Genomic DNA, 20,315 nt, shown 5'->3' with positions numbered 1-20,315 from the left:
AGGTGCACTGACTTTTCTTCCCCTACTTATTCCTTTAACTTTTCCATTTCCTTCTCTTTTTATTGGCAGTCTATGGGAATATACTGCATCTGTTTGCACAGCCAACCGCTTAGACTTCTGAGACTCATTTCAGATTAATTACCACCTGTATGCTAAGCCTTCTTACATGTTCATAAAACACATGATATTGAGAGCTTACATCCTAAAAATTCACACTTGCAAAGTTTCACTTCAGAGATCCACTTTGAGAGCTCCATATATTTACAATCCAACAGTAAACAGCTAATGACAAATTGTGCCTAGAATGCAACTGAAACTAAGTGCTAATCCTCTGAAAGAACTCTCTTCCTCATTCCTCCTTCCTAGAGCTCTTGGCTTACTTAAAAAACAGCTAAAATTAGTTTTGCCCTAAAGAAAGATGGAGAAAGAAAGGTGTGCCATAGTAATGTATCACTTAAACAGAAGTATTTCTACTATTTTTGTCCCAAAACAAAGATTTGAGTACTGACTTAGCTTACAATTCAAACAGAAGTTGACATGTCTGTAGATACATAACCTAGTCTCAAGGGCCTAATCTAAATATGGATAAGTCTTAAAAACCATTCAAAATGTCATTATATTTATATAGATGCTACTAAACACACGATTATTATTATAACAATGAAATAAATCAGAGATACTCATGAGTAGCCATGGTTAACTAAGATAAAAGAAACAAAACAAAACACAATCTCTTGAGCAGAAATCTGTCTTTATTTACTTGTTAGGCCAGAGCCTACAATAGTGATTATTCTGAATGGCTCTGAATATTTTTTCATATTTAGGTGTGGCTAAATGGTTAACAAATAACCATGCCTACACAGAAGTTAGTCCATACATAAATCTCCTAATCTTTACTTTAGTATAATTATTAGATCATTATTTTTCAGAATTTTAAAATATGTTTTAAAGGGCTTCCCTGGTGGTCTAGTGGTTAAGAATCTGCCTGCCAATGCAGGGGACAGGGTTCCATCCCGGGTCTGGTAAGATCCCACATGCTGCAAGGCAACCAAATCCATGAGCCAAAACTACTGACGTCGACGTGCCTAGAGCCCGCGCTCTGCAACAGGAGAAGCCGCCACGGTGAGCAGCCCGCGCACTGCAACGCAGAGCAGCAGCAGCTCCTGCTCGCTGCAACTAGAGACAGCCTGCACAGCAGCAAAGACCCAGGACGGCCAAAACAAAGTCTTTACACAATGCTTTAAAACTTACTCCTGGGTGTAGTTTCTGTACAATTCTACTAATGCCAATCCATAGATTAACATTAAGAATGTCCTATTACAGTATCTTCTCTCCCCTCATTCTTACCTCCATCCTATGGCACCTCTATACTACCTACAATTCAGTTACAAATACAAACAGTTTGGGGAACACAAAAGTAACGAATACTTTCCAATACAGAAACTGGTGAATTCTGAAATGAACACAAGCTCCTTCACAACACTCCAAAGAGAATGAAGAGACTTTAAAAGTCTCTTTGACTTTTTAAAAGTCTCCAACTGCATTATTATTCAAAAGTTTTCAAAGAAAGTTTCCACAAGAAATTCTTTTAGGAAAATAAGCATAAAATATTAATTTGTCAATTTCTAAATGAAGAGTCCATGTAATGAAAATTAAGTTGCCATATATATGTGAAGTAAAAGATAGGAAAGCAATAATGGAAAACTTGCAAGTACTCTATACAGGATCACAATACCCAAAATTAAATAAATTCTTTGTACTGTATAGCTTTGATCATCTTAAAAAACTGTCTCAATACATGACATAAAATTCCACTGTGTTTCCCATTTTAATGGTCATTCTTCTGAAAGCACATTCTCAGAAGGCCAGGTGTATCACAGCAGTTATCAATATTACTAATTATTAGCAGAAGATTGGAAAAAAGTAGGAAAAATTGGGATAAAATCAGAAAAAAGGGAAATACTATAGCATTTAAACTTATTTCTGAGCACATCTTAAATTCATGCAATATTAATATGGGTAAGAAATAGGAATGATGTTTCTAATTCATGTTAATAGAGAACCAATTCTAAAGGCTGATATCCTAAGGTCCAGTTCAGCCTTGATTCTGTATCTTATTCAAACTGCTTAATATCTCGGTCTTATTATCTATAAAATGGAATTAATTATCTGCACTATTTAGCTTTCAGGGTTACGAGGTTCAAATGAAATACCACATATGAAAGTCCATCACATGCTTTTAATTTAAATCTTACAAACGTGCATAACATTAGAAGGGAATCAGTATGTTCCAAATATTAATATTGTTAATAGTCATCAGGGGCCACATCTAGCCACTGTCTATTAGGTGCTCTACAGAGATCCAGCATGCAGTTTAATACCTCTGGGTACTAAATAAGCAGCACTAAATAAGAAGTACTGATAAGAAGTTACATAACAGAATCCAAAATCCTATTTTATAAAGAATCTGAAAACTGTTTTCATGTAATGCTAATCAGAGAAATTCTATCTATTACAACCTAAATACTAGAGAACTGTATACCTTGACTGGTGGTGTGGAACACGGAGAAGGAGTCATCACACAGGTTTCTTGACTGTTATAGGAAGGGCTATCAGTCAGGTTCAGATAGAGCTCATCTTCACTGGTGAAACTTCCCTGACTGTCCACTCCCGGAGAGATGCAGATTACTATGGCACTAGTATTATCTGCTCGAAGCATTCGCTGCCTCCAGCGGCCTAGTGCTCGGTTCACAAGCATTTTGGCACAAGATTGTCCATGCTCACCCTGTATTTAAAACAACAAAAAAGAAGATAACTCAGACTCCGTTACCACTATGGTTGTATCAAATTAATACAAATTAATAATGTTCAACAAGGCCTACATAAATAATTGAAATTTCAAACCTTATCCACAATCCCTGTAACTATGTTAAGACAGCATCGCTGGGGATCTCCCTGGTGGTCCAGTGGCTAAGACACTGCATTCCCAGTGTAGGGGGCCTGGGTTCGATCCCCAATCAGGGAAACTAGATCCCGCATGCTGCAACTAAGACCCAGAACAGCCAAATAAATAATCTTAAAAAAAAAAGAAAAAGACAGCATTGCTCTAAATTAAAAAACAAATCAATAAAACAAAGCCTTATCCTGTGGTTAAATTTCATCCGTATTTTTATCTTTGGGGGAGCAAGAAACTTGGTCTTCATTGTAACCTTACTTAAAAAACGTTATACAGAAATTATCTAAAAGGGGGAAGTAAACATCAAGATATTATAGATAAACAACTATAGGCCAATAAAAATTAATTTTACAAAGTATTACAATAAATAATTCACAAATGAAATAATCATACATGGCAAAAAAAAAAAAAACCACTGCAAAGGACCAATTTCCTCCTAAAATAATAGATTCTGCAAATCAAAGACAACCCCAACATAAAAAAAGTGAAAGGACATGAACATACTTCAGAGACAAATACAAATGGTTCTTAGCTATATATATATATACTGTTGCTGTTCAGTTGCTCAGACATGTCCAACTCTTTGCGACCCTATGGACTGCAGCACACCAAGCTTTCATGTCCTTCACTATCTCCTGGAGTTTGCTCAGACTCACGTCCATTGAGTTGACGATGCCATCCAACTACCTCACCTTCTGTCAGTCCCTTCCCCTCTTGCCCTCAATCGTTCGCAGCATCAGGGTCTTTTCCAATGAGTTAGCTCTTTGCATCAGGTAGCCAAGAACTTCAGCTTCAGCATCAAAGTCCTTCCAGTGAATATTGAGCGTTGATTTCTTTAGGATTGACTGGTTTGATCTCCTTGCTGTCCAAGGGACTCTCCAGAGTCTTCTGTAGCACCACAGTTGGAAAGCATTTATTCTTTGGCGCTCAGTCTTCTTTATGGTCCAACACTCACATCCATACGTGACTACTGGAAAACCCATAGCTTTGATTATATGAACCTTTCTTGTCAAAGTGATGTCTCTGCTTTTTAATACACTGTCTAGGTTTGTCATAACTTTTCTTCCAAGGAGCAAGTATCTTAATTTCATGGCTACAGTCACAGTCTGCAGTGATTTTGGAGCCCAAGAAAATAAAATCTGTCACTGTTTCCAGTTTTTCCCATTTGTGAGAAAGCGGTACAACCAGATGCCACGATCTTAAGTTTCTTGAATGTTGAGTTTTAAGTCACCTTTTCCCTCTCCTCTTTTCACCTTCACCAAAAAGCTCTTTAGTTCCTCTTCACTTTCTGCCATTAGGGTCAAAGCATATCTGAGGTTATTGGTATTTCTCCCAGCAATCTTAATTCCAGCTTGTGATTCATCCAGTCCAGCATTTCACTTGATGTACTCTGCATATAAGTTAAATAAGCAGGGTGACAATATACAGCCTTGACGTACTCCTTTTCCCAATTTTGAACCAGTCTGTTGTTCCATGTCCATTTCTAACTATTGCTTCTTGACCTGCATATAGGTTTCTCAGGAGGTAGGTGAAGTTGTCTGGTATTCCCATCTCTCTAAGAATTTTCCACAGTTTGTTGTGATCCACCCAGTCAAAGGCTTATACATACATACATACATACATACATAAATGGTTGATGTCACTTATATGAAGAAAAAAGCAATACAAGTCATTATAGTATAGAGATCAAATATATACCAACAGTATGCCAGCAAATTTGGAAAACTCAGCAGTGGCCACAGGACTGGAAAAGGTCAATTTTCATTCCAACCCCAAAGAAAGGCAATGCCAAAGAATGCTCAAACTACCACACAATTGCCCTCATCTCATACACTAGTAAAGTAATGCTCAAAATTCTCCAAGCCAGGCTTCAGCAATATGTGAACCATGAACTTCCAGATGTTCAAGCTGGTTTTAGAAAAGGCAGAGGAACCAGAGATCAAATTGCGAACATCTGCTGGATCATCGAAAAAGCAAGAGAGTTCCAGACTATGCCAAAGCCTTTGACTGTGTGGATCACAAGAAACTGTGGAAAATTCTGAGAGATGGGCATACCAGACCACCTGACCTGCCTCTTGAGAAATCTATATGCAGGTCAGGAAGCAACAGTTAGAACTGGACATGGAACAACAGACTGGTTCCAAATAGGAAAAGGAGTACATCAAGGCTGTATATTGTCACCCTGTTTATTTAACTTCTATGCAGAGTACATCATGAGAAACGCTGGGCTGGAGGAAGCACAAGCTGGAATCAAGACTGCCGGGAGAAATATCAATAACCTCAGATATGCAGATGACACCACCCTTATGGCAGAACATGAAGAAGAACTAAAGAGCCTCTTGATGAAAGTGAAAGAGGAGAGTGAAAAAGTTGGCTTAAAGTTCAACATTCAGAAAACGAAGATTATGGCATCCGGTCCCATCACTTCATGGCAGATAGATGGGGAAACAGTGGGAACAGTGGCTGACTTTATTTTTGGGGGGTCCAAAATCACTGCAGATGGTGACTGCAGCCATGAAATCAAAAGATACTTACTCCTTGGAAGGAAAGTTATGACCAACCTAGATAGCATATTAAAAAGCAGAGACATTACTTTGCCAACAAAGGTCCGTCTAGTCAAGGATATGGTTTTTCCAGTGGTCATGTATGGATGTGAGAGTTGGACTATAAAGAAAGCTGCATGCTGAAGAATTGATGCTTTTGAACTCTGGTGTTGCAGAAGACTCTTGAGAGTCCCTTGGACTGCAAGGAGATCCAACCAGTCCATACTAAAGGAGATCAGTCCTGGGTGTTCATTGGAAGGACTGATGCTGAAGCTGAAACTCCAATACTTTGGCCACCTCATGCGAAGAGCTGACTCATTTGAAAAGACCCTGATGCTGGCAAAGATTGAGAGTAGAAGAGGACGACAGAGGATGAGATGGTTGGATGGCATCACTGACTCGATGGACATGGGTTTGGGTAGACTCTGGGAATTGGTGATGGACAGGGAGGCCTGGCGTGCTGCGATTCACAGGGTCGCAAAGAGTCAGACACGACTGAGCAACTGAACTGAACTGACTGAACTGATATACCAACAGAAACAGTAAAAAAGGAAAAAAACAAATTAAACAATCTCGTTATACAAATAAATGTGGCCTAGAATAAGACTAATAGCATTATGTTGTTGTTTAGTTGCTAAATTGTGTCCAACTCTTTGCAACCGCATGGACTGTAGCCCGCCAGGCTCCTCTGCCCCAAGGGATTTCCCAGGCAAGAATACTGGAGTGGATTGCTATTTCTTCTCCAGGGGATCTTCCTGACCCAGTGATCAACCCTGCATCTCCTGCTCTGGCAGGTGCATTCTCTACCACTGAGCCACCAGGGAAGCCCCCAAAGCATCATACAATGGATTTCTAACTGTTAAGTTTCAAAGAACAGAAAAGAAAAATGATGTGCTCCAGAAAAGAGTTTCACGTTTTAAAAGTACCTCTAGAAACAGCTGAATAATGAAAATGAGTAGAAATGTTTGAAAAAGAAATGTGCCATGAACTAGAAGCAGAAAAAAATTTTTACTTAATGTGATAAATAGATTAATGTGTTGCAAGATTAAATATTAACATACTGTAATGTATACTATATAATAATATATAATGTACTACAGTACTATACATACTTTATTAAAATATATATAACACATATGTCATTTAACTGTCAGCTCTACCCCTAAAGTTTATATAGTCAAACTGAGTAAAGAACTGGGTTTTCTTTCATTCTCTCCTTGGGAAACAGGTAATCATTTTTATTTGGGGTTGTCTGATCTTGGTCATATTACAGTACTCAATACATTAATGATGGCAAACTGCAAAAACTCATCTCAACTGCTTTAGTATTAAGCCATCCTTGCATCCCTATGAAAAGCATCACGTGTAATGATGTTTTAAAACATTGCTTGCCCCCCTTCTAATATGAAAAATCGGTATGTCAATTGAGGAAAGGCAGCATTAATCTGTGCCTCATCGATCTATCACAACCCCCAGTGTGCGTGCATGTTGCACCACTCGTCAAACACCAGCGCCCTGAGAACTCGCTGAAGGGCTCTCCCTCTCACCTCTGTGTGCCTGTTTCACTCCCAGCAACGCTCCACAGAAAGGAAATCTGTATCAGCCATTTCTGCGAACTTACTTGCATTCTCCCTCAGCTCAGATTCTGCTGACTTCAAAGTCGCTCAGTCATATCTGACTCTTTGCAACCCCAAGGACTATACGGTCCATGGAATTCTCTAGGTTAGAATACTGGAGTGGGTAGCCTTTCCCTTCTCCAGGAGATCTTCCCAACCCAGGGATTGAACCCAGGTCTCCCACATTGCAGGCGGATTCTTTCCCAGCTGAGCCACAGGGAAGCCCCTGTTGACTTGGGCCACTCGGTAATACTGTGTCCTTTTCTTCCACCACACCGTCTCACTAGGTGAGGTCACAAATTGTTGTGGCTTTACTTTACTTCTGTTAACACTGAAATTAGCATTTCCAGGCACTGCCTTTCAGTAACTGCCTACTGAAAATATCTATCTAGATGAACCAAAGGCACCTCCTATTTGACATGCCTGCATATGAACTAATCATCCCTCCTCACAAAATGTGTTTCTTCTTCATAACAGCTTCCAGCCATCACGAAGAAATTTACATGCCATACTCTCCCTTATTAAAACCCAAGTTCTGTCAGTCCTATCACTTAGTGTATTTCTTTTTTGCTTGTGTGTGTGTGGCATATATAGTCTTTTTGTTTTTCCATTGCTGCCTTAGATCAAGCTTGCAAAAATTTTCATTTGGAACATAACAGCAGCCTCCATAGAAGAAGCCTAATAAACTCATTAAGAAAAATCAAATCAAAGACACTGGCAGTAAAAATCAACATGTAAAGAGAAATGAAAACAGATCTTATAAATATGACTCTATTCATCAAAATTCACCTCGCAGGAATTCTTCACTAATCACTGCTGACACTCATTCTCTTTCATTGCCAACTTTGCTGGTTTAATTTTATTAAGGGGTCAGATGGTTTTCCTGCACATCCTAATAAATACAATCTTCACATCCATTATCATCCACCCTCTATTTTATATTCCACTCTGCAATGAGTACGCTTTCTAAAATGCTTTTCAATGCTCTCCACTACCTGGTTACAAAGACCTAACTTCGTAACAGACCACTCAAAACCTTTTTGCCTCTTGTTTTCCAATCCCATCAAGTTACTTGTGAAACTTGAAATGTATTGTAGACTTGTCTTTTCGACTTTACACATTCTATTCCTTTGTCTGGAAAGCTTCACTCTCCTCCCTTGATTTCTTAAGCTGGTAAATTCAACTCCACCTTTAGGACTTGCTCAAATACGAGTCTTACCCATGAAACTTCCTTATGCAATCTTCAAGTTTCCTATCCTCTCTCTCGCAGTTCTCAAGACCTGTTCTAAATATTGTTCTATAGACGCTCTTTCAATACTCATTTAGGTGTTTATGAATAGGTTCTTCCAGCCCAATAAAACTGGCTTATGGCCTCATTATGCCACTGAAATGTTTCTTTTTCTCTCATCATTGAAGAATTATAAATCCAGAGACTTCCCTGATATTTCCAGTGGTTAAAAATCTGCCCTGCAATGCAAGGAACGTGGGTTCAATCCCTGGTCAGGGAACTAAGATCCCACAAGACATGGGACAGCTAAGCCCATGCATCATGACTACTGAGCCTGCATGGCACAACTAGAGAGCTGGCATGGTGCAACTAAAACGTGACACAGCCAGAAAAAAAAAAGAATTATAAATCCAACAGACATGGGAATTCTCTGGTAGTTCAGTGGCTAGGACTGCATGCTTTCACTATCAAGGGTCCAGGTTCCCTGGCCAGGGAACTAAGATCCTGCAAGCGAGCACAGCCAAACAAAATAATATTTATTTTATTTAATCTTTCTTTTACATCTAACATCACTGACCAAATGCATCATGCTAGACCCGAGTTTGTAGAATTGAATTGGTGGTGAAGAATCTGCCTGCCAATGCAGGAGATGCCAGAGATGCAGCTTCGATCCCTGGGTCAGGAAGATCCCCTGGAGTAGGAAATGGCAAGCCACTCCAGGATACTTGCCTGGGAAATTCCACAAGAGGATCCTGGCAGGTTACAGTCCATGGGGTCGCAAAGAGTTAGACATGACCGAGCATGCACGCATGCACTTGTCATTAAACAACTCACAATCAAATGGTACTGAGAGCTATCTATGCATCCTAGTTGCAATAATATGGCAAATGCTGAGCAAGGACCATATTCTATTTACCTTTGCATCCTGTGTACCTAGTGCCTAACATGGTAGCTGAGGGAATAAATGCAGGCAATTTAATACACGTTCTTTTATGTTGTCTCTTTATCTAGCTTCACTGATCCTCTCATCTTAGGAAAAGATCATCTTTTCCAAGGAGCCACTGATTCCAGTTACTTCCATGTGCTTTGGACCTTCAATCTCTTATTTCTCTTATTCTGTCAATCTTTCTTGTAAAGGCTATAAAACTGTTTTCAAGATCCTGTCTTTTCAAGGTAACAATGGCAATTCCCTTGTCTTGCTGAACACTCACTACATCTATTTCCTAGGCTCACAAAGTATTCTTTCATCGTCACTCCAACCTGCCAGCTCAAGTTCCCATCATTTCAACTGAAACTCTGCATCCTTGAAGATCACTAATACTAGAAGATCCTAACTGTAAAACCCAATACCCTGTTTTCCTCCATCTGCCTCTGCTTCTTCGTAGAATTTGACATTGCTGGCTACTGCTCCAAAAACATTCTCTTTCTTTGCTTTCAATAACATCACACTTTCCCAAATCTTCCTTTGTCGTTACTCAGAATGAAGAGATCAATTTTCGAGCAAGCCATGAAGAAAAGAAAAGAATTTTCTCACTGATGGTTGTTTCCAGGTTTACAGGTATATAAAGTACAGGCATAGGTGACAGCAGGATAGGGAACAGAGTTACCACATGACCCAGCAATTCCATTCCCAGGTCGATAGGAGAGACCCGAGAACGTGCCCACACAGAAACTTGTCCACGAATGTTAACAGCAGCGGCATTCAAAGCAGCCAAAAAGTGGAAACAGTTCAAGGATCCATTACTCCCCTAATGAGCTACAGAAATCTATACTTTACTTTCTTCTCCAGCCAGGGCAAATGCAAAGACCTACTCCACGGGTACACGCTTAGTTCATATTCAAGACTCCTGACGAAAGCACCAGAACAATGCGTAGGTGATCATATTGAACTGAGTTACTTCTCACCATCAGGTATTTTTTCTCCTCTTGGTCCTGGCACATTGAGATGGCGTCTTGAGGTGGGATCATATTCCAAAGTCCATCACTTCCCAAGATAATATACTTGTGCTTCTGGGGGTCAAGAGTGTGGACGCTTGTGTCTGGTTCAGGTGACACCACAAACTCGCCACTGAAGAAATCATAGCTCCACAAATCACCTGGGGAGCAGGAGGCAGAAAAAGCCAGAAGCATTATTTCCAAGAGAGTAGTATCCTATCAACAGATTAAAGAAGAAAATCTACATATTCATCTCAAAAGATGCAGAAAAGCATTTGATAACATTTGAAATCCATTCATGATTTTAAAAAAGAAAAATTCTTATCAAACTAGAAATTTTTAAAGTTAACTCTCTTATTAACCTGATCAAAGCATGTCTTCTATCACCACTTTTCTTCCAGTTCTATACGAAGGACCCTTCTCAACACAGTAAGAAAATAAAAATATATCATTTATGTGTATTAGAAAGGAGAAAATAAAACTATCATTACTTGCAGATAATTTTATTTCTACATAGGAAATCAAAAAGAAATTAGATAAATTATCAGAACAGGAACACTTAGCAAGGTTGCTAAATACTCAATAAATAAAAGTCAGCAGTATCTCTATATAACAGCAAGAAACAGAAAATATAAAATTTTAAACAATTCCATTTACAACAATGACCCAAATGCAAGGTACTGAAAAGTTTAACAGAAGGTATACAAATCCATCATGGACAAAATTATACAATTAGATTCCAGTATCTAAATACACAGAGAAATAAATTCTAATCAAAGATAGGAAGAGCATGAAGATGTTAAGCATTCCAAAAATAACCTATAACGTCAGGGTAATTCCGACTAAAATCCCAAAAGGATTCTTGTAGAATTTGACGAACTGATTCAAAAATGTATAGGAAGGAACTACTGTATAGCACAGGGAATTCTACTCATTATTCCATAATGATCTATATGAGAAAAGAATCTAAAAAAGAGTGGATATAGGTACTAATATATGAATAACTGATTCATTTTGCTGTATAGCAGACATTAACATGACATTGCAAATCAACTATTTTTCAATTAAAAAATGTTTAAATACATTGAAAAGTAGAAAAAAAATAAAATGTATAGGGAAGCGCAAATGGCCAAGATTAACTAAGATAACTGTGAAGAAAAGATAAAATGTGGAGAACTTGCTCTATAAGTAGGAGTTCTAGTGGCTAACTGAAAACCTGTTAACCCCCTAGGTCAACAAAATTTGATGTAACCCCTTACATCAAATCGGTAAAGATGAGTGCCAGTCACTTGGAAGAAAATTGCAGAGATAAAAATGAGCATTTTTATGCTTTTAACCTATCTTTGGAAGCTAAAAAGTTTTAACCAGTCTTTGGAGATCAATAGTTCACCCTTTCAGTGAACCAGTAAAAGAAGATTCTTACATAGTTATCCTCTCCTTGATTAGCTCCACATAAAACACCACCTAAAACTTCTGCCTTTCAGAGCGACTGGATGAACACCTCAGAATGTTCAACATAAAAAAACTTTTAGTTGACTCATCTCATCAACAAGATCAATAAAACAGAAATAGAAAGAAAATGTATAGAAACCATCTACCCTTTTGTGATACACAAGATAACTAAGTAGGACAATATAAACTCTTTGCTCCCTGAAACAGGAAGGAAGGGACAAAAAGAGGAAAACAAATTTCTGCCTCTTTTGTTTGTTGTGATATTCTTTGGGGAAAGACCTTAAATTAAGAGCAAAAAGTTTTCAGACAAGAGGGTAAGTTGTGTTTGCCGCTGCTAAGCAGGTCTGACTTTTGCTAAATAAGAGGAAGTTCTCTGTCCTCTCCTTATTCAAACTTCACCATACTTTCCCATCAGAAATACTGGCCATTTCAACTACAGCTCAGAGGAGAAGGAAAGAATAGCTCAAAGCAATTACTCTAATCTAAAATAGCAACTCACTGCTAAACCAGCCTCTTGAAAGGGGCAATTCATTCTTCAGAGTAACAAAAGAGAACACATATGACCACTAAAAGCTAGTTATAATCCAGGCCAGCTCACAAAGACACATTCATCTCTTTATAGCAGTAAAAGAAAAATCCCTCTTTGAAACTATAAAAATGAACATGGATGGAAAAACAGTTAAGATAAATATTAAAGTAGCAATTACAGGGTTCATACGTGATGTTAAAAGCCTTCAAAAGTAGTCTTCCCCCAATATTTGGAATTAATATTGCCATTCCAAGCAAGAACTTAAATTTACATACAGCAGAATCCCTAATATGTCTAAAATTAAAATCAACGTTAAAAAAAAAAGAAATTCCAACTTTCACTCTAATGCAAACTATATGACCTTGAAGAAGGGTCACAATTTCTCATATTTAAACTAACAATAATATCTTTATAAATTGGAAAATATTTTAAAATAAGTTATTTCACATAGCACAAAAACCAAAAGATACAAAAATCTCTGTTCTGACTCATGTGCTTTCTGGTTCTCCACTGAGGGAGTAACTGTTGTCCTCACGTATTCTTCTAGAGATGTCTACAGATATACATACAAGTATATATGTATACTCCTTCTACAAAATCATTCTCTCAAGCTTGCAACTCCCAAATCACTAGTCCCCAATAAGCTGTTCATCTCTTTTCTTTCCCACTAAACTTCAATACATTTCCAGAAGAAACATACATTTCTTTTAACTTAGATTTCTGAAACTGTTTCTTTTATTAATTTTTTTGTTTTTGGCCATACCATGCAGCATGAGAAAAGGGCTTCCCTGGTGGCTCAGCTGGTAAAAAATCTGCCTGCCAAAGCAGGAGACATGGGTTTGATCCCTGGGTCAAGAGGATCCCCTGGAGAAGGAAATGGCAATCCACTCCAGTATTCTCCAGAAATCCCAGGCACAGAGGAGCCTGGCATTACCAAAGAGCAACTAAACAACTTGGCATGTGGGATCTCAGTTTCCTCACCAGGTATCAAACCTGTGGCCCCTACAATGGAACCAACAAGTCCTAACCACTGGGTCACCAGGGAAGTCCCAAACTCTGGGTTTTGAATAGGACTACATATCAATAACCTCAGACACGCAGACGACACCACCCTTATGGCAGAAAGTGAAGAACTAAAGAGCCTCTTGATGAAAGTGAAAGAGGAGAGTGAAAAACTTGGCCTAAAGCTCAACGTTCAGAAAACTAAGATCATGGCATCTGGTCCCATCATTTCATGGCAAGTAGATGGGGAAACAGTGGAAACAGTGGCTGACTTAAATTTTCTGGGCTCCAAAATCACTGCAGATGGTGACTGCAGCCATGAAATCAAAAGATGCTTACTCCTTGGAAGGAAAGTTACGACCAACCTAGAAAGCATATTAAAAAGCAGAGACATTACTTTGCCAACAAAGGTCCATCTAGTCAAGGCTATGGTTTTTCCAGTGGTCATGTATGGATGCGAGAGTTGGACTATAAAGAAAGCTGAGTGCCGAAGAATTGATGCTTTTGAACTGTGGTATTGGGAGAAGACTCTTGAGAATCCCTTGGACTGCAAGGAGATCCAACCAGTCCATCCTAAAAGAGATCAGTCCTGGGTGTTCATTGGAAGGACTGATGTTGAAGCTGAAACTCCAATACTTTGGCCACCTGATGCAAAGAGCTGACTCATTTGAAAAGACCCTGGTGCTGGGAAAGACTGAGGGCAGGAGGAGAAGGGGGCGACAGAGGATGAGATGGTTGGATGGCATGACCGACTCAATGGACATGAGTTTGGGTGGACTCCGGGAGTTGGTGATGGACAGGGAGGCCTGGTGTGCTGCAGTTCATGGGGTCCCAAAGAGTCGGACACGAATGAGCAACTGAACTGAACAACGAACCTATAGATCAATTCAGATAGAAGTGCCATCTTAACAATATTATATTTCTCAACCTGAAAATATGGTGTATTTCTTCTTTAATCTGAGCACAAGGATATTTCTTCTATAGAACCACAGTCAGAAAATGTCATGCTGATCCAGAATTGTGTAATCTTCAATTTAAAAATCTTCAAAATTTCCCAATCATCTCAGTAACGTCTCTCTTTTTTGGCCACACTGCGTGTCCTGCCTGACCAAGGATCAACCCCAGGCCCCCTCAGTAACAGTGCTGAGTCCTAACCACTGGATCACCAGGGAATTTCGCAATAATCCTTTTTTTTTTTTAAGAAACATTATGGCTGCGTTGGGTCTTTGTCACTACCTTCTCTAGTTGCAGCAAGCAGGCCTTCTCACTGCAGTGGCTTCTCGTGTTGCGGAGCATGGGCTCTAGGGCTCTCGGGCCTCAGCGGCAGCAGCATGTAACCTCAGCAGTTGTGGTACAAAGGCTTAGTCGCTCCCCGGCATGTGGGATCTTCCCAGACTGGGGACTGAGACTGGGTCCCATGCATTGGCAGGCAGATTCTGAACCACGGGACCACCAGGAAAAGTCCAACAACCCTTTTTTTAATGTCCAGGATCCACTCAAGAATCATTCATTGCTTTTAGTTGGCATATTTTTAGTTGTTTTTAACCCAGAACAACTCTCTAGGTTTTGTGATTTTTGTCATTCATGACACTGATAGACGACTGTCAAATCTCCAGGCCAGCTGTTCTGCAGAATGATCCTTGATTTAGCGTTTTGCTTTCTGTTTGCTTCTTTGTGTTCTGCAAGATATAAAGGCTTGTGTTCCGGTTAAATTTGGTTTTGGCCGGAATACTACATCTTTCTCAGCTAGGAGGTACACTGTCAGTCTGTGCCATTGGCAATGCCGAGTTTGATCATTCAGTTAAACTGCTGTCCACCAGCACTGTAAAGGTATTCCCAAGTAATCTGAAGGGTGATGGTTCGAGACTGTGTGAAATATCCTGTTCCTTACCAAAAAATGCCAGGTTTTAGCATCCATTAGTGATTCTTGCACCAATCACATGTTATTGTAATGGTGGTAAACTGAAGACAGAACACTAACCTGTATTAGTTGTCTTTCCCCATTTATGTATTTTTGGCTGCACTGGGTCGCTGCTGCACTCAGGCTTTCTCTAGCTGTGGTGAGTGGCTGTGGCCTCTAGTTGCAGTGCTCGGGCTTCTCATTGTGGTGGCTTCTCTTGTTGCGGAGCAGAGCCTCTAGAGCCTGGGCTCAGGAGTCGTGGCACACAGGTTTAGGTGCTCCGCAACATGCTGAATCTTCCTGGACCAGGGATCGAACCTGCGTCCCCTGCACTGGCAGGTGGATTCTTAACCACGGGACCACCAGGCAAGCCCCTAATTATCTTGTCTAAAGAAAAGCTTTCCATTCTTCTACTTCTTTATAATCTTTTTGTTTCAGTATGGACTTAGGGAGTCTCCTGAACTTCAGGTAGACTCTTTACACTGAGCCACCAGAGAAGTCTTCTACATGGCTTTCAGTTCGGTTCAGTCGTTCAGTCGTGTCTGACTCTTTGTGACCCCATGGACTGCAGCACGCCAGGCTTCCCTGTCCACCATCAACTCCTGAAGCTTACTCAAACACATGTCCATCGAGTCGGTGATGCCATCCAACCATCTCATCCTCTGTCGCCCCCTTCTCCTCCTGCCTTCAATCTTTTCCAGCATCAGGGTCTTTTCCAATGAGTCAGCTCGTCACAGCAGGTGGCCAAAGTACTGGAGTTTCAGCTTCATCATCAGTCCTTCCAATGAATATTCAGGACTGATTTCCTTTAGGATGGACTGGTTGGATCTCCTTTAAGTCCAAGGGTCCTTCAAGAGTCTTCTCCAACTCCACTTCTGCGCTCAGCTTTCTTTATAGTCCAACTCTCACATCCATACATGACTACTGGAAAAACCATAGCTTTGAATAGACAGACTTTTGTAGGCAAAATAATGTCTCTGCTTTTTAATACGCTACCTAGGTTGGTCATAGCTTTTCTTCCAAGGAGCAAGCATGTTTTAACTTTATGGCTGCAGTCACCATCTGCAGTGATTTTGGAGCCCCCAAAAATAAAGTCTCTCACTGTTTCCATTATTTCCCATGGCTTTACCTGAGATCAAATGAGTAGGAATCAGAATTGAGCTAAGTGTTTTTATCATTGGTCTAGGGTTTGTACACCATTAAATGGGCACAGAATGTTCTTCCTCTACATACTGAAGGGAGGGTTACATCATGGCAGATGTTGTTGGTTGCCTGTTCAATGGCCATTTCCCTTTTGCTCTCACTAGGGACCCTGGAATGATACCAGATGAGAACAAGGCCTTTCTTCTGGGGTTCAGTGTGTTCTCTGCTCGCTCCTGAGACACACTGTGGCCGGCAGGGTGCAGGACACCTAGTAGCCCTTATCCCTAGGGAATTTCAGCATCACCTCCTCACACTCACTCCTTGAGTGGCTTCCCATGAAGAGGTTCTCAGCAACTTTTATCTCACCTAATCCATTGTCAAAACTCAACCAAAATCATCTCTTTAAAACACAGATTTAAGGCGGATGGTGGTGGTGGCTGCACAACAATTTAAATGTACTTAGGTCCGTCTAGTCAAGGCTATAGTTTTTCCAGTGGTCATGTATGGATGCAAGAGTTGGACGGTGAAGAAAGCTGAGCGCCGAAGAATTGATGCTTTTGAACTGTGGTGCTGGAGAAGACTCTTGAGAGTCCCTTGGACTGCAAGGAGATCCAACCAGTCCATTCTAAAGGAGATCAGCCCTGGGTGTTCTTTGGAAGGAATGATGCTAAAGCTGAAACTCCAGTACTTTGGCCACCTCATGCGAAGAGTTGACTCATTGGAAAAGACTATGATGCTGGGAGGGATTGGGGGCATGAGGAGAAGGGGACAACAGAGGATGAGATGGCTGGATGGCATCACCGACTCGATGCACGTGAGTCTGAGTGAACTCCGGAATTTGGTGATGGAGAGGGAGGCCTGGCGTGCTGCGATTCATGGGGTTGCAAAGAGTCGGACACGACTGAGCAACTGAACTGAACTGAATATACTTCAACTGAACTGAATTCTTAAAATGATTAAAATGGTAGATTTTGTTATAGGTCTTTTGCCATAATTAACACACACACACACACAACCTAGTTGCTTCCCTAACTCTGCAACAGTTTACTCTTACATAACTCTTAACCACAGCCTAGAAAAATGCAGTATTTTCTCACTTGATCAATGCCTCTTATTCTCATACCTATCTATGTTCCACATACCCTATTCATTCGCCAGGCCTCCTCCTATCACAGAGCTGTTCACAAATGCAGTTCTTATGCCAAGAACACATTTTCTTCCCTGTTAGCTTTTGTAATTCTTCAAAGCTCAGTTCAAACATCACTTCAGTGGCTCTCCAGTTAGGTAAAATATTCCTATTTAAAGTTCTCTTTAACAGACATACAAATACTTAAGAGTTGTCATTCCTTACTTCTTTTTGTGATCACTTGATGAACGCCTCTCCCCTTCTCTAAACCATAAGCTTCCTTGAGGGCAAAGACCTGTGTTTGGCACTATCATTGTTAGTCGCTAAGTCAGGTCTGACTCTTTGCAACCCCATGGACTGCAGCACACCAGGCTCCCCTGTCCTTCACAATCTTCTAGAGTTTTCTCAAACTCACGTCCATTGAGTCGGTGATGCTATCCAACCATCTCATCCTCTGTTGCCCCCTTCTACTCCTGTCCTCGGTCTTTCCCAGCATCAGGGTGTCTGCACTCAAGTATCTGTACAATGAATCAATGATTTGTAAGACTCACATGCAATTCCATCAGGGAGACACTAGGAGGCACCTTTGCTACATCTGTACTCAAGTAATTTTGATCATCAACAGTACAAATTTTGATAAGCAAACTTCTCTCCCAAAAAGCTAGAAGAAAAATGACTATTAACCATAAGAATGGTGCTAAATACTATAATTTAATTTTACTGTGGGCCAATAAGAATTACCATGCAACAAGTTAAACTTTAACAAAGCATTTCTTTTAGCTTAATTATTCAAATCTAAAGGATATTATCTTTTTAATGCTGTATACCTTAAACTTAATATACAGTACTATATGTCAGTTAAATCTCAATGAAGGTATTTGAGGTGAAAATATGGGATAGAAAACTAAAATCAAGAGAAAAATCAGAACTGATGTTTTTCATTACTGAAACAATATCATCTCTCCCATATCTCTTTTTATATGAAAAGATCCATTTATCTCCATACATTTGTTTACAAAATTATGTTAATGCACTTGCCATAGGACATTACTGTAACAATTGTATTTTATCTCCTACATGGTGTTTTGCACTGGTTGCGTGGATCTTTCCCATTAACTGTGATTATTTCTTCCCTTTTTAAAACAACAGTAGCAAACCCTCTCCTGGGTTTTGACTCCAGCTAGAGCCCCATCTCTCCTTCCCAAATTCCTAGGAAGAGTGTCTAAAACTTGTTCTATCAAAATTTCCTCTTCTCGCTCTTTCTTGAACCAACTCCAGTTACAACTGTGGTCTCACTATCCAACCAAAAGCCACTTTGTCAAGGTCACCAATGACTTTCACATCACCTCTCAAGTCTTTGCTTTATCTGAGCTTTCAACAGTATTTAAATACATTTTTTTAAATTGAGGAATAACTGACATATAAGGAAATACTCACCTTCTTGAAATACTTTATCTCTTAGTTTTTAGGACACCCTCCCGAACTATCTTGTATTTTACTTGTGGCTCTGTCTGTCTTGTCTTACCCCATTCCTCCATTCATGCCCCTACCTCTTAACAGTGAGAGTATCTCAGGGCTCAGTCACTGGACCTTTCCATTTCTTCCCCTCCCCTTTTCTACCTACACTCAATCCCTTGATTCAGCCACAAACTGATGTCTTTAGCCTAGCTCTCACTAGCTGATTCTCATAACCAGAAGCCAAATGGATATCACTGCTTCAATATCTGATAAGGACCTTGAATGTAACTTGTCTGAAACTGAACTCCTGACCAGCCCCTACTAATGCGCTCTGGTCTTTGCTACATCAGTTAATGGCAACTCTTCCTTTCAAGTGCCTCAGTTAAAAAAAAAAAATCATAAAAAGGACACTGAGGATTGTTGCTCCTTCTGCCTGAATTCTCACGCCCCAGTCACCCCCAGGCCCTCACCTCTTCACTCCAGCGTCATCTCTTCACACCTCCTCTGACCATTCCATTTAAAATTATGACTCCCGCCTCCCACAATGTTTCCTGCTTTATTTTTCATGCCAGCACTTTTCACTGCATACCACAATATATATTCTACTTGTTTATTTTAATTTATCATGTTTCCCCCTACTATAAAGTTCGATCCACGGGTCAAGAAATCTTCACCTGTTTCATTCACTGCCAAATCCTCAAAACCTAGAGCAGTACCTGTAACATAGCAGGCATTTAATAAATACTTGGTGAATGAATAAACAATCATGAAGAAGCGGGGACTCTGCAGTTTTAGAATATTTGCACATACTGATACTTCTTAAGAAGTAGAGCTTAATCCCCCTCCACTTAAGGGCAGACTGAGTGACTCACTGCTAACCAAAAAAAAAAATATGGAGGTGGTGATGAGATGTCACTTATTTATGACACTAGATCATAAAAGCACATCGTGGCTGCTTCCCTGTTCTCTCTCAGATCACTCACTCCAAGAAGGCAGCTCTACTCGCTCCACGGCATGAAGACACAGCAAACAGCCCTACAGAGAAGACCACTGGGCAAGGAATGGAAGCCTCCTGGCAACAGCCATGTGAGTAGGTCGTCCTAGAAGTGAATGCCCCACCCCATTCAAGCTATCAAACAAAGTCATACCTAACAGTTTGACTGCAACCACCCGAGAGACCCTTGAGCCAAAACCACCTAGTTAAGCCATTCCCAAGTTCCTAAGCCACAGAAACCATGGGAGATGATAAATGTTTTGAACTGTTAGGTTTGGGAATATTCTGTTAAGACAGCAATAGATTCTTAATACAGCGAGATTTTAATAGCCTGGTATAATCACTTGGGGGAGAAATTTGGCATCACATAATAATGCTAAAGATATACACATCTTTATACATCTTGGACTGTGCTTTCCAAGTGATATGCCGT

The 20,315-nt window shown here is 40.1% G+C and overlaps 1 protein-coding gene across 1 annotated transcript in view; it reads right to left on the bottom strand.

The window, feature by feature from the left end:
- PPM1D (protein phosphatase, Mg2+/Mn2+ dependent 1D) overlaps window positions 1-20,315 on the bottom strand; it is a 59,827-nt gene that overhangs the window by 3,539 nt on the left and 35,973 nt on the right. Inside the window, exons 4-5 of the mRNA XM_040244153.1 lie at window positions 10,249-10,439; window positions 2,543-2,785 (exon numbers count right to left, since the gene is read on the bottom strand). Coding sequence (XP_040100087.1) covers window positions 2,543-2,785; window positions 10,249-10,439 — 434 coding nt within the window. The remainder of the gene's footprint in view (window positions 1-2,542; window positions 2,786-10,248; window positions 10,440-20,315) is intronic.

The sequence above is a fragment of the Oryx dammah genome, unplaced genomic scaffold (genome assembly GCF_014754425.2).
Source record: "Oryx dammah isolate SB20612 unplaced genomic scaffold, SCBI_Odam_1.1 HiC_scaffold_8, whole genome shotgun sequence".
Classification (NCBI taxonomy): domain Eukaryota; kingdom Metazoa; phylum Chordata; class Mammalia; order Artiodactyla; family Bovidae; genus Oryx; species Oryx dammah.
Note: the sequence above shows the minus strand (reverse complement) of the source record. Positions and strands in the feature narration are given on the sequence as shown.